The sequence below is a fragment of the Oryzias melastigma genome, linkage group LG9 (assembly GCF_002922805.2).
Source record: "Oryzias melastigma strain HK-1 linkage group LG9, ASM292280v2, whole genome shotgun sequence".
Classification (NCBI taxonomy): Eukaryota; Metazoa; Chordata; class Actinopteri; order Beloniformes; family Adrianichthyidae; genus Oryzias; species Oryzias melastigma.
In genome coordinates this window covers 11,728,017-11,740,808 of record NC_050520.1, presented here as the reverse complement: position 1 = coordinate 11,740,808, position 12,792 = coordinate 11,728,017, and the positions used below count along the sequence as shown (strand labels likewise).

The window sequence follows — 12,792 nt, the reverse complement described above, 5'->3', positions numbered from 1 at the left end:
CATCATCCATCCATCCATCCATCCGTCCATCCATCCCTTTTCATTTAATTTATTATAGGAAAGTGTTTTTTTCATGGCCGTATGCTCTATGACAGGTAGGTTTGATTAAGCACAGGTAAACAGAAATGAATTCACCAGTGTCTCCTGCAGTTCGGCCTCAGGAAGCTTGTGTGCTGCAGGGTTGGGGGACGCCAGGCTAACGGGGGGCAGACGCTCCTCAGTGATGCTGAGGCTGTTCATCCAAGCCTCTCTGCAAACCAACACAGACACCAGTTTGGGTAAGAGTAGACAAAGTCAAAGGGTCAAAGACAGGACACAGAGCTGCTCTAAAACCAGAAAGTTCTGACAGACTTACAGGGTAAATGATCGAAAGTCACATGAAACAAAAAGAATCAGAAAAATCAAAACATTTGTGTTTCTTTGTTACTGTTATTATAAATGTCATTTGTTTTCACACAAATACTCACACAGGTACACACACACCAGATGATTTTTTTTAGCAATAGAAAGTGTGATGCTCTTTTCAGAATAATTGACTTATTTTTAGACTGTTTTTGCGGCTCATTTATACTCCTGAGTATTTCCTGACCCTGCTGGGGATGGGGCGCTGGGGGGCTCCTCCTCAGCTGGATCAGGGGGACTGCTGGCTACTGGGTCAGGACTCATGGAGGGATGTGAGCTGAAGGTGTTGAAGGAGGTGTAGCGAGGAAGGATGCTCATCATCAGATGACCCCACGTGGCAAAATTCATGTTCATCTGGGCTGCTCGGAGAAAATTCCTGCCTGGCAAAAGAAGCTGAACTCAAAGAAGCTGCTGGACAAAAACGCAAATGCCCTCAAACGCAGACAGGACTCTACCTCGCTCTTTGGTGAAGATGCATCGCTGACGTCTCAGTTTGGGCTGCCGCTCCACCTCAGTGTCAACAAACTGAAGCTAATAAATATAAATATTAAATCAGATTTTGGGGTGATCACAATCAGTTTTTCTCTATGGCAGGGGTGTCAAATCGAAGCACACAAGGGGCCAAAATCCAAAACACACCTTAGGTCACGAGCCGAACAGGATAAACATTTATTGAACACTTTTAAACAAAAACCTTTAAACAAAAAAGTCAGGGTTTTAAAACTTTAAAACCCTGACTTTTTAACATAATTATAAACTAGATAGATAGCATTACCTGTGATAATACTAGTGTGAATGCTGTAAACTGAATTTGGCCGCTGAAGATGCTGAAACTGATAGCTGAAATCACTTAAGTTAACAGTTGAAAACGCTGAAGCTCATAGCAAGCTAAAATATTAGCTTAATGCCAAATTAGCCAAAAAAACTGAAAAAAGCCTAAATTTGCCAAAACAGCTAGCATGTAGCTGAAATATTAGCTAAACTCCAAAAAAGCCTAAAAAAATCTTAGTAACTCTCAAAATAGTCTAAAAAGCTGCAGAATGACAATTATTTAAAACTTTAAAACTGCAATTTTTTAAACATAATTATGAGTAGTAAAAAGGCAGGAATATTATTCCAGAATAAATCAACTTAAACCTTAAATAACTTTCAAAATTTTACTCTCTATAAAAATATATTTTGTCAAAATTATACAAGTTAAAAATGAGTGTAAGATAAAATCTGGTCATTAATAGCAATAAAATAAAATGATCTGGAGGGCCGGATAGAATTACCCGGTGGGCCGGATCCGGCCCCCGGGCCTTGACTCTGACATGCGTTCTACTACAGGATGATTAAGGAGCAGGTCTAAAGATAAAACTCCCATGAGGCACCTTGATGAAGAGGAGGCCCTGTGGCTCCAGGCTGAAGACCTGGTTGTGAGTGGGGTTCTCCATCATCTCCCCCAGACGGAGAAACTTGACGGCACACATCGTCTTCTGATCCCGCCAGAAGATGCACACCTCGAGCTCTCGAGACTGTCAGCAGACACATCCGTCATCTCACTGACTAAAACAGTACAGAAAACATCAGCTCCACCTTTTACTTTCCTTTTAGCTGGAGATCAGACACTGTTTTGTTAAGAATTCTTCTGTTTGTTGACTGTGTTTGTTTACCAAAAGAAGAAAAGAAAATCTAAACCAAATCAATGTCTGATGCTTCTACCTTCTGCCATCCAACCAGCATCAATTCTTCCAGGGACATATCTACATGTCCTTCCTGATTTCCTCTAGCTGTGTATGAGGGACACCTGCTGGCCACGGGCAGAACTGCATCCACACTAACGTGCAGGGTGGTCCAATGCAGACTGGAGATGCTGCATCACTGACCCGCTCCAGCTGGATGTAGAACATCTGGTCCCAGCTCAGCCTGCTGACAGCAGCCCAGCCGGTGCGGCCGACCGCTCTTCCATCCAGCCGCAGCACCGCTCTGACCTGAGCTGAGAGAAGGATGAAGGATCAGGTCTGGACTGCTCAGCACATGCATGGATGTGTCAGAACCAGAGCCCAGCAGTGAGACCCAGACATGTCCACAGAATCGATTCAGGTGATTCTGGGCTTCAAAAATCAAGGCTTCATTTTCTCTGTTCATGTTTGAGAAAATGGCAAAACGTCAGGCTTAACCCTTTAACACCCGGGAAATTTCCAGTGACAGCAAAATAACACACGTTCTTCGAACTACACAATTAACACAATTCCAGTGGATTCCGAAAATGAGAAAAGGGAATTTCAGCGCAAATAATTCAAATTCAACATGTTCAATGGACGCCTTTCGTAAGTTTCGGAAAATAGTGTCTTAAAAATGTGCGGAGTGATGGACAAACAGGAGTTTTGAACGCATTTCTATAGACGTTTCAGTGGAAATAGTCACTTAAATACAAGTTTCTGATGGTAGTGTGATCGTAGCTTCAGAGCTAGCCTTCAGTTAACCCTTTAACACCCGAGCTCCAGGGTTTATCTTCTTTGATTTACTATAACTTTTCAACCGTTAACACGATAATTTCAGCAGATTCTGCCGACGCGCCGCTTTTCTCTTTCAGAATCTGATGGAATTATTGTGTTAACGGTTGAAAAGTTACAGTACGTTAAAGATTTTTGTGTTTAAGTGACACTGGCGACGCCTCAGGTGTTAAAAGGTTCATGCCAGATGAACACAGGTGTGGATCATAACCTATCTTAACCTTCACACAAAGAAGCTCCTCCATAACCAAATTCCATTTCATGTGTTTTCTCTGCAAAGCAGCAAACTACAGTTATGGATTGTTGGGGAAAAAAGTCATCCTGATGACAATCGTCTACAATGCTTCTACAGCTGTTTTTTTTTTTCTTCCCAGTTTTCCAAACGCCTTGTTTGCAGGTTTATGTATTTAAAACAATAATTTAACTATTCAGTGTTAATAAAAGGGAATTAAAATTTTTAAGCCTGCTTATCTCAAAACAGAAGCAATAACTCTGTGGTTAAAAAAAATAGGAACGTTTGGTTTTCTTATCCAAAAACAGTTTTCCTCAGTTGGTTCTATTGCGTTGTTTCAGACCTCCCAAGCAAGTTCAAAGAAGTGAAAGTTAGAAACTAAAATGTTCAATCTGACCTTCTCTTCTGGTAGAACACTTTTTCTCAAACATTTCATCGATTCCAAAAGGCTGTGTGTGCTGGAAAAACTGTTAAACTATAGTCAAGCATTTGGAAAAGCAGAAACGGCATCCACTCACTGGAAGGTTCAGCAGCTTTGATGGGAACTGCAGAGCCGTCTTCAGCGTCTGCCGCGGGTTTCAGTAAATCCTTGCATCCAAAAAGTCTAACCTCTAGTTTTCCTGGAAATGTAAGAAAGAAAATCCATGAAATGTTCTAGTTGGAACAATATTCCTGCACAGAGACCTTAGTATTTTTTGTAATCAAACAGTTTTGTGTACAAAATGTAGCTCCAGCAGAAAGGTTTCCCTTTGTCAGTCCGAGGATATGGACTCTGGGGTTTGGTCAGAGCTCTCTTGCATTACACCCCAGTGAACATTTCAATGTGGGCTCTTTATGGTTTACCTTTGGGCTGAATTGGTGGGCCACAGGTGGGTTTGTCCTCGGGTGCCATGGTGGCCCCACGTGTGTTTGCCCACATTGGCTTAGGTGGGGAATCTGTGGCCCAATCTCTACGCTAACCAGCCGCCCGGTAGACAGCGTAGCGAGCTAACAAGCTGCCCGGCGGATAGCGTAGCGAGTTAGCCAGCTGCGCTGTCCAGTGAGCCAGACTACTGAGTGCCCACTCAAGCCAGTCCGGGCGAACACAGATGAGCGACCATGGAACCTGTGGACAAACCCACCTGGGGCCATCAATTCAGCCCAAAGGTAAACCATATGGGGCCCACATTGAAGTGTCCACTGGGACGGTGAGCCTTCACTTGTTTGTTTTGGAGTCAGGAGTTTTCACAGCTCCCTTCTCCCACATTGACCCTCCAGAAGAGCAGATCCAGCAGCATGTCTCCTTGTTACGTCACCAGAAAGCTTTTTTATCCTCCGGCTTACAACGGAGCAGTCCAGAACCAGGAGATTACACGTCCTGATTATCCTCTGACAGAGGTCAGCGTATGCTTGTAGAAGCACATCAGTGCTTCACTCACCAAATATCAGCTCGCTGTCATTTTTCCTGAAAGATTTACTTGAGATGTAACGTGTTGTTAACATTTCTCAACCAATTTTATTTCTGATCCCTGCTGGGAATGTTTGATATTATTCAGATCAAAAATGAAAGGCGTACAATTGACTTTCAGAGAATTACTGTCAGCTGCTGAACGACTGAAAGGGACATTTGCTCACAGGCAGCAGGTAATGAGAAGAATAAGTAACATTAACAAACAAGAAAAGCTGCAATAATGTTAGTGTGAATGCTTTTTTTCTGAAAGTAGTCGCTGAAGATGCTCAAGCTTTTTGCTGAAAATGCATGTTATTTTCAAAATGTTACATTTTCTAAAAGACTAGAAATTTTGTTAAAGAATTATAAGAGCGCTGAAGTTAACCTAAATTTTGGAAAAATGTGTAATAAAATTGCTTAAAACCCCTACTACAAGCCAGCTTTACAAAAATATTTAGTGTGTGGCTTAAATATGAGCTAAACTCCAAATTAGTCCAAAAACCCTTGGTAGATTCTAAGTTAGCCAAAAAGCTGGCACGTTGCTTAAATATCAGCTAAACTCCAAAACAGCCTAAAATTCCTCAGTAAACATTAACATTTAGCATGTTGCTAAAATAGAAGCTAAACTCCAATAAAAAAAATGACTCTAAAAGATGAAAACAGCCCATTATTAAATTTAAAGCTTTGTTGCTAATCTACTTAAAACTTTGAAATTTGAAGACTTTCTTATTCATTTCCTGTGGATCATATTTTGGTCAATATTTCAAAAACTATACAATTCATGAATACCAAAAACACAAGCAATAATGTCCTGAACGAGCTGGAGGTTTTAATACCAGGATTGGTGAAATCTCTGAAAGTGTGATTGGGTTTTATGTGTTGAAAAACATACGGAAAGGAGCAGGAGAATCACTGTAGTTTGATTGATTACTTAACATTCACACAATAAACGATCCCAACTAAAGGAATCAGTCTAGAAAGTGGAAGCTGTTCTGTCTGGTTTTCACTGACTAACAACACTTGACTCTTAGTTCATTTCTTAAAAGGTTTCTGGGAACTTCTAATTAAAACCTGCAGCTTTGCTGGATCACTGAACACTCCAGAAAAAGAATCCAGACTTTTTATGGATTTCTTCAGGAAGTTAATGCTCAGGGACAGCAGGTGAAGCCACCTGTTAGAGAAGCCGGTCTGATGGAGAAGGTGGATGGTGATGTTGAGAGAGGACGTCCAGCCCTGCTGCTGGGGGGTGATGCCAGGTCCTCTGAAGGGTGGATCTCCTCCTCAGGCTGCTGAACAGACGCCTGCTGCTTCTTCTTCAGCCATTTCTCCAGAGACAGTCGGAGAAGGTCCAGCTTCTGAGAGGACTCCTGCACCCGGCACTGAGCCTGGAGGGCAGAAACAACACCTTCCTGTGCTGGTTTCCTCCCAAGACTGGAACCTCCAGGCTATTTGAAGTGTGGACATTGAGTTTATTCTTCATGCATCCATTATTTGGCACTGAGTGCATGGACATGAGACGCCTTAAAGCCATGATTTGCCTCCTGTGAAGCAAAGCTGCATTAAAAAGCTCTCACTTCAGCCAGCGCCTTCTGGTCCAGAGCTGAGATCCCCTCCAGCTGCTTCACCACATCCTTGGCCAGCACCGACGCATCGGATTCTCTGCGCATGTACTGCTGCAGCTCTGCCAGACGCGCATCCACAGCCTCCAAGCCATCTGAAGTCGTCTCTGAGGAGGTGACATGGAGAGTCACAGCAGGGACGAGAAGGTAAAAGGTTGTCACTGATCCTCTGATCTTAATATTCTTTAAGCCATTTCTCTGGAATGCTCCCTTTAGCAGTGAAAGGATTGCATTTGCACACTTTCAACATTCAGATTACACCTTCAGGTTCTGCAGCACATTCCAAATTGTTGTGCAAATGATAGTTTTCTATATAGTCAATGCAAATGACAGTCAGGATCCTTTTCCAGTCACTAACCATTAGAGTTTATATTAAATGTTATTAAACCCCCTAAAGATAACAATATTTTTATCCAAGATAAAAACCTTCAAATGTTCCACATTGTTACACAGCAGAGCTCCTCAACATTTATAAACTCTAAAGAACTGAAAATGGTCAAATGGTCGTTTGATTAATTTTCTGCATTAGGTCATATTGACTGAAATCTAAAGCTATTCTATCAAAAACATCTTCATAGATCAAGTTCCATTTGAACATAGAAGGTTAAAAGAAGGTTTATGTAGAACTGCAGCCTCTGGAGGATCCTCCACTGATGTTGATGGACTCCAGAGACTCCAGCAGCTTCAAACATGTGCTGCTGCTTTGTGATGGTATTTTAGCAGCTGCTCTCTAAATCTGATGGATCTGTCTGCAGAAACCTTCCTCATTCTGTCTGTATCTGCACCAATCCATGTGTCTGAATCAGACACTAATCTCTTCATAGTACAATGGTCACCCTTAAGTTTTCATACCCACACACAATCTACAGAGGTAAAGAAATGATTTTCCAGAAAATTAAAATATGTTGTAGGTTGAAAAGAGAAAAAAGTAGGTCAGAAGTCCCAGAGAAGATGATAGTGAGATGATAAGGACCTGCTTCCCGTCCAAGAAAACAACAAACAGCAAAGTGAAGCATGAAATCCCAGGAGTCCATAGATTCACTTTCTGACTGGAGCGAGGAACGCCCACACAGACAACAGCTGACAGGAAGCACTGGTGACATGGGCTTTGAACGCAACCCAAGTCTCTGTTAGTGAAAATCATATCATACAGTTAGTAAAAACTACAGAAAAATCTTGCAGAAGACCAAAAGGGTTGCTTCTTTCCCCCAAACAAACTTACTGCGTAAAAACACAGTTATTTATTTCTAATTGAATAATGTCAGTTCTATCTTAGAGTCTAAAGACGGCATGTTTGTGAGAGATGTTTCATTATAAACTGCATGAAAAAAGGAGACAGGAATTTTTTAACACCTGTGGCGTTGCTGCTGAAATACTAAATCTTTAACATAAAACGCTAGTTAATGCAAAAAGAGCCGAGAGCAATGGAAAGAATTACTGAGACTTTTGCAATCAGAATAAATTCATTCAAACAGCAAGAAGGAAGCATGGAATGATAAAATGCTCTAGTTTGCCGTGTTATATTACGGTCTCAATAGCTTTAGAATAAATGTTTTAAACAGCAGTCAGGTCATTGTAAACACAGCAAACTCAAGACTGAGGAGTCTAAGCTTTGCTAAATAAAGAAAGACTGTTCCACCTTTCACTGCCTAATCTTTGGATAAAAAGAAGACTCTGTGTAATGTCGATGATGCAAGATCTCTCCATGGACACTACAAACAAGCCCATATCATGGAGGGTCCACTTCTGTGCTTATAGTGCCCTTTGACCCTTTGAAAAAAAAAAAGAAAAAAAAGAAAATCGGTCCTAGTTGTGTTTTAATTATTATGACGTTTTTAGCCAAAATCCCTCAACCTAAATGTCTTAAAAAGCCATTTTCATTTTGATCTGAAACCTGTTTCCAAAATGTCCTCTGAGGGGACGTGGCTTTTGGAGCTGAGCTGAGTAGCCCCACCCCTGACCCAACCCCCCATCCCCCTCAAACACACACACACCTCATGTCTGATTATGATAGCTCTGTGTCTCACTAGCATAAATCTTCCCTCTGCTACATAAAAACATCCATCAATCTGGGTAATGTCCAGCCGTATGGTTCTGATCCGGATGTCAGCTGGACGAGGAAGTGAAGATCTTCATGGACAGAACTTCCTCCAAAATCCTGATTCTTTCTCCTTCCAGTTCACCAAAGACTCTTTTAGCTAATTCTCCAATGTTTATTGACTGTGATCAATACATTCAATCATTGGTTTCTCAGAGTTCTTGATAAAATAATCAAAGCTAACATCAAAATGCTCTTTCATTGATTTACAATCCTTTCCAACTGCGGTCAAATGAGCCGCCGTTCACATTTCCGTGGTCACATCAAGAAGCTCCGTGGAGTCTGGTGGAGATTTTCCAGCGTTCTCAGTCCTGCTACCGTAAGTATTGGATGAAACTCACACCAAAAATCCAGTGATGCTGATTTGACCACAGAAATGTGAACGGCGGCTCATTTGACTGCAGTCAATGTGAAGATACCATCTTCTCTTCTCCAGAACCTGAACTAGACACTAGGAACAGATGAGGGTTTAGTGCATGTGCAGCAGAGCTGTTGATGGAAAGAAGATCATTCATTCAAACAGAGTCTGTCCAAGACAGTTTGATTGATTTAAAAGGAGAAATACTCGGAAATGTAAAAACTAAATGATTTCTTATTACATTTGTTCTCTTTCAGAAGAAAAATGACACACAGAGAGGATTTTCATGGGAGGGGGACTTTAACTAATTACTTGTTAATGATGTCATTATTTTTCACTTTATCATTTAGCAGTTGATTTTCAAAGAAAACCAAATCTTTGTTTATATATATATATATATATATATATATACAATATACATATATATGTATTTGTCTAAGAAGAGTGTAAGTAACTCCGACTTTAAATGAAGAGACAATTGAAAAAAAGAAGGAAAAATGGTTCATTACATTTAGAGAAGGCCACTCATGGAACACGGAAACCAAAGCAAATTGACACCAACTTTTTTGTAGTTAGGCCAACATTAAGTACTACGCTGTGAGAGGAGCTCCACTGGCTTCTAAAGCAAGATTTTTCATTCTCCTTTTTTTTTATGGTTCAAACATAATTGTTGTTATTGAACAAACAGGATGAGGTCTGCAGAATCCTAGAAGCAGCTTTTGGGTTTATTTTCAAAACACCGAAGGACCTGACATTTCTGACCTCTAGAGGCTGGCTGCTGTCCTACAGACGGTCCTACTATTAATAACTTCTTTTTGTACAGTCCATGACAGCAGGCTGATTTGATTGCCTTGCAACCACTTCCAGAGTAAAACGATCAATTCTTAAAGTTTGTCACTTAAGAACATTTAATCAGGAGTAACTGATTTCTACAACCTGACTTTACCTTCCATGGAATCAGCTTTAGTGATCTTTGCTTTTAACATATTTTCCACCAACTACTTCAGGATATCAGCTCTATGGGAGATGACATTGTAGTAGTTTTATTGTATATTTATGATTACAATTCATATTTGCAATAACTGTGTACATTTTTTATGTAGGGAAAAATAAACTGAATTGATGAATTATTATCATCATATTCAGGAAAGTGAACTTCAGAGCAGAAACCAAACAGACATTTCTGGGTATTTTTTCTTGCCTGGCTCCATTAAGAAAAGACGTTACAGGATGCAGAACCTGCAGGGTGTGATCCAGCTGGATACCAGTAAGAGAGATTTATTTTAGCATCTCCATATCAACATAAATAAACATTTGTTTTGCTGCAGTTAGCAGGACATACAATCTCTGGTGTTGTAGCTCATGTAATGTGTTTTCCAAACTCAGTGGATCACAAGTTTTAATAGAAACAAACTCTCAATTTAAAGAAAACAGAGTTTATGTGTTCGGTGACAAAAAATCCACAATCTTAAGTTGAAATGGAATGGTATTGATATAGAAAAAGTTCATGAATTTAGATTTTGGGGGATTATTGTTAATGAAAATTTATATGGAAGCAAAATATTGCTTATCTAAAAAAAATACAGTAAAAATCTTACAATTTTCAGCAAAATTAAATATTTGTTAAATTACCAAGTAATCCACGTTTTTTATTTCTCCATGATTTGTCCGTATTTTTCATATTGTTTGGAGGTGTGGGGTAATTCTAATGAATCAAACCTAGAACCTTTAATCATTTTGCACAGAAAATCCTCACAGATAATGTATGTGACTCCTTACAATGAGCACACCTCCAAACTATTTCTGAAGTCAAGAATACTCAAATATAAAGGTTTATGTTCCTTGCAGACACTGCTGGTATGTTTAAGGCCGAAAATGTTATGTTGCCATGTGGTTTACAAAATCTTTTTCTTATGAATGAAGTAAATAGCCGAAGAAATGGTGACTTTAAAGTACCTAAAGTAAAAACTACACTTAAACAAATGACTGTTTCCTTTGCTGGGGTCAAAAATGGAGTTTGTTGGATAATGAGCTGAAAAAGTGTTTAAGTGTTTTTTGTTTTAAGTTTAATTGTAAAAACAAAATGATTGATTTGTATGCAGCATAATGTAAATATAATGTTGCAGATTGTATCGTTGTTATTATTGATTTTCCTTGAGTGTTTGTTTTGATGATAAACACTAATTTTGTCATCTATTTGTATCATATGAAATAATAAGAATGACAAAGGGATTGATGAGACTCAATCTTCATCCTACTCCTGTTCTTTAAGTAGATTGTATGGATTGTACATTCTAACTGAAAAAGAGCAAATAAATAAATCAAATAAAAATAAAAATAATTGCAGGGCTGACAGATCATTTCTGTTATCTTGAGTCGTTTTCTGATCGATTTTAAGAATCACTGGCCCCTGGACTGACCTCCTTGAGTGGAGCTGGTATGATTGCTGCTGCCACCGCCAGCCTGGGTGACTTTGATAATCTGCAGTCGGATCAGCTCGATCTTGGTGCGGCTATCCTGCAGCATCTGCTGGGCTGTGGACAACATCTGATCCTGGATAACAACACCACATTAGAGGACGGGAAGCCTCACTCACACACTGACAGGTGAGTTAGGACTGGAGCATTTGTAAACAACTGCTCATCTCAGCAAAGCATGAAGCAAAACACAACCAATCCATTAATATCTGAACTGGACAACAGCAAGCAGGAAAACAGGAAAAAGTGAGAACAGCATGTTTACGTCCAGCAGAAAGGGCATGACTTTGCACTTTACCAACCTTATGGTGATGGTTGACTCCCTGCTGAATAAGGACTAATTTGTCATCCTAAGTGGGAGTGGAGGGAGGGCTTCTCAAGTTGCACCTCTTCACCTTCACTATCTTTGAATCCCAGCAACTCCCTGGTGTCACGGTGCGTTCACAGACACTTTGATTAGTGCTCTTCTGGTGAGGTATTCTACATCTTGAGGCTTGAATCCCACTGCTTGTCCCGCTGTTTGTTTTTGCATCGCTCCGACTGCATCCTCTCCTCTGATACCACATCCACACCCTCCTTTCTCTGTCCTGTCTCTTTTAGAGGGATTGTTTCTGCTGGGGGACGGAGGGATTCTTTCTCAGAGGCAGCGCTGCTCCTGCTGCTGGTCTGCCAGTCCTTACCGTCTGCTCTGGGCTTGGCATTGGCCGCTGCATGACCACATGTTCCTGTCCTGCCACCAACCAAAGGACAAATACAGAGCCGCTGCTGCTCCTTTCAGGACAAGCAGAGATCAGCCGGCTGGGACGGAGATTTGACTGTCAGGATATCAGCCACATTTATACAGCAGTCTACATGCATCCTAAAGGTTGAAAATGTCGAGGCATAAGCTTCTGCAGGGCACAAAGCCATCAGCAATTCTAACTGTTAATGTGCATGTTCACAAGGACACAGCACATCTCTGAAGCTCCTGCGGTTCTCCTTCTGCTCCTGACAATCACTGAAACAAAACCAAGGAGAGGCATTTCTGATGAGGAGCACAAATTTGCAATAATATATATGGGTTTCCACAATAAAGTAACCACTGCTGCAAAGCAGATTAAAGAGCAAAGGGTTGTTGTTGTTTTGCTTTGTTTTTTTTTTTCTTAAATCTAATCAGTATTTTTTTTCCCAGGGGTTTTATTGAAGGTGTTTGCAAATTGTTTTTCTTTTTTAAACCATTGTTATAAAATTACATAAAAAAACTTAGTTAACTAACAATTTAAGAATTAAATTAAAATGTTGTTTCAACAAATCTGTTGTTGGATATGATCTGTAAATAAATGGCCTATAGCAGGGGTGTCAAACTCAATCGCACAAGGGGTCAAAATCCAAAACACACCGTAGGTTGCGGGTCGAACAGGATAAACATTTATTGAACAATAAAAATTTTTAAACTTTAAAGTAGTAACTTTTTAGCATAATTATGAACTAGATGTATAGCATTACCTGCAATTATGCTAGTGTGAATGCTGTAAGCTGAATTTGGCCGCTAAAAATGCTAGTGCTGATAGCTGTTGAAGCGGAAATTGATAGCTAAAAACACTGAAGCTAATAGGTTAAAGCAGTGGTCCCCAACCTTTTTGGGGCTGTGGACCGGCCAGCCAGTGTGGAGTTATTCCGCGGCCCGGGGGGGGGGGGGG

General features: G+C 40.4%; 1 protein-coding gene across 2 annotated transcripts in view; it reads right to left on the bottom strand.

Annotated features, from left to right (window-relative positions):
• Positions 1-12,548, bottom strand: part of LOC112137763 (serine/threonine-protein kinase N2) — a 20,314-nt gene extending 7,766 nt beyond the window's left edge. Inside the window, exons 1-10 of one of the 2 annotated variants that reach the window (XM_024260231.2) lie at positions 11,416-12,548; positions 11,057-11,189; positions 6,136-6,287; positions 5,733-5,946; positions 3,651-3,752; positions 2,271-2,380; positions 1,776-1,919; positions 858-933; positions 590-782; positions 136-250 (exon numbers count right to left, since the gene is read on the bottom strand). In XM_024260231.2, the coding sequence (XP_024115999.1) occupies positions 136-250; positions 590-782; positions 858-933; positions 1,776-1,919; positions 2,271-2,380; positions 3,651-3,752; positions 5,733-5,946; positions 6,136-6,287; positions 11,057-11,183 (1,233 nt within the window). In that variant the 5' untranslated portion in view covers positions 11,184-11,189; positions 11,416-12,548. The remainder of the gene's footprint in view (positions 1-135; positions 251-589; positions 783-857; positions 934-1,775; positions 1,920-2,270; positions 2,381-3,650; positions 3,753-5,732; positions 5,947-6,135; positions 6,288-11,056; positions 11,190-11,415) is intronic. The other variant, XM_024260233.2, reaches the window with a different exon arrangement.
• Positions 12,549-12,792: the final 244 nt, after the last annotated feature.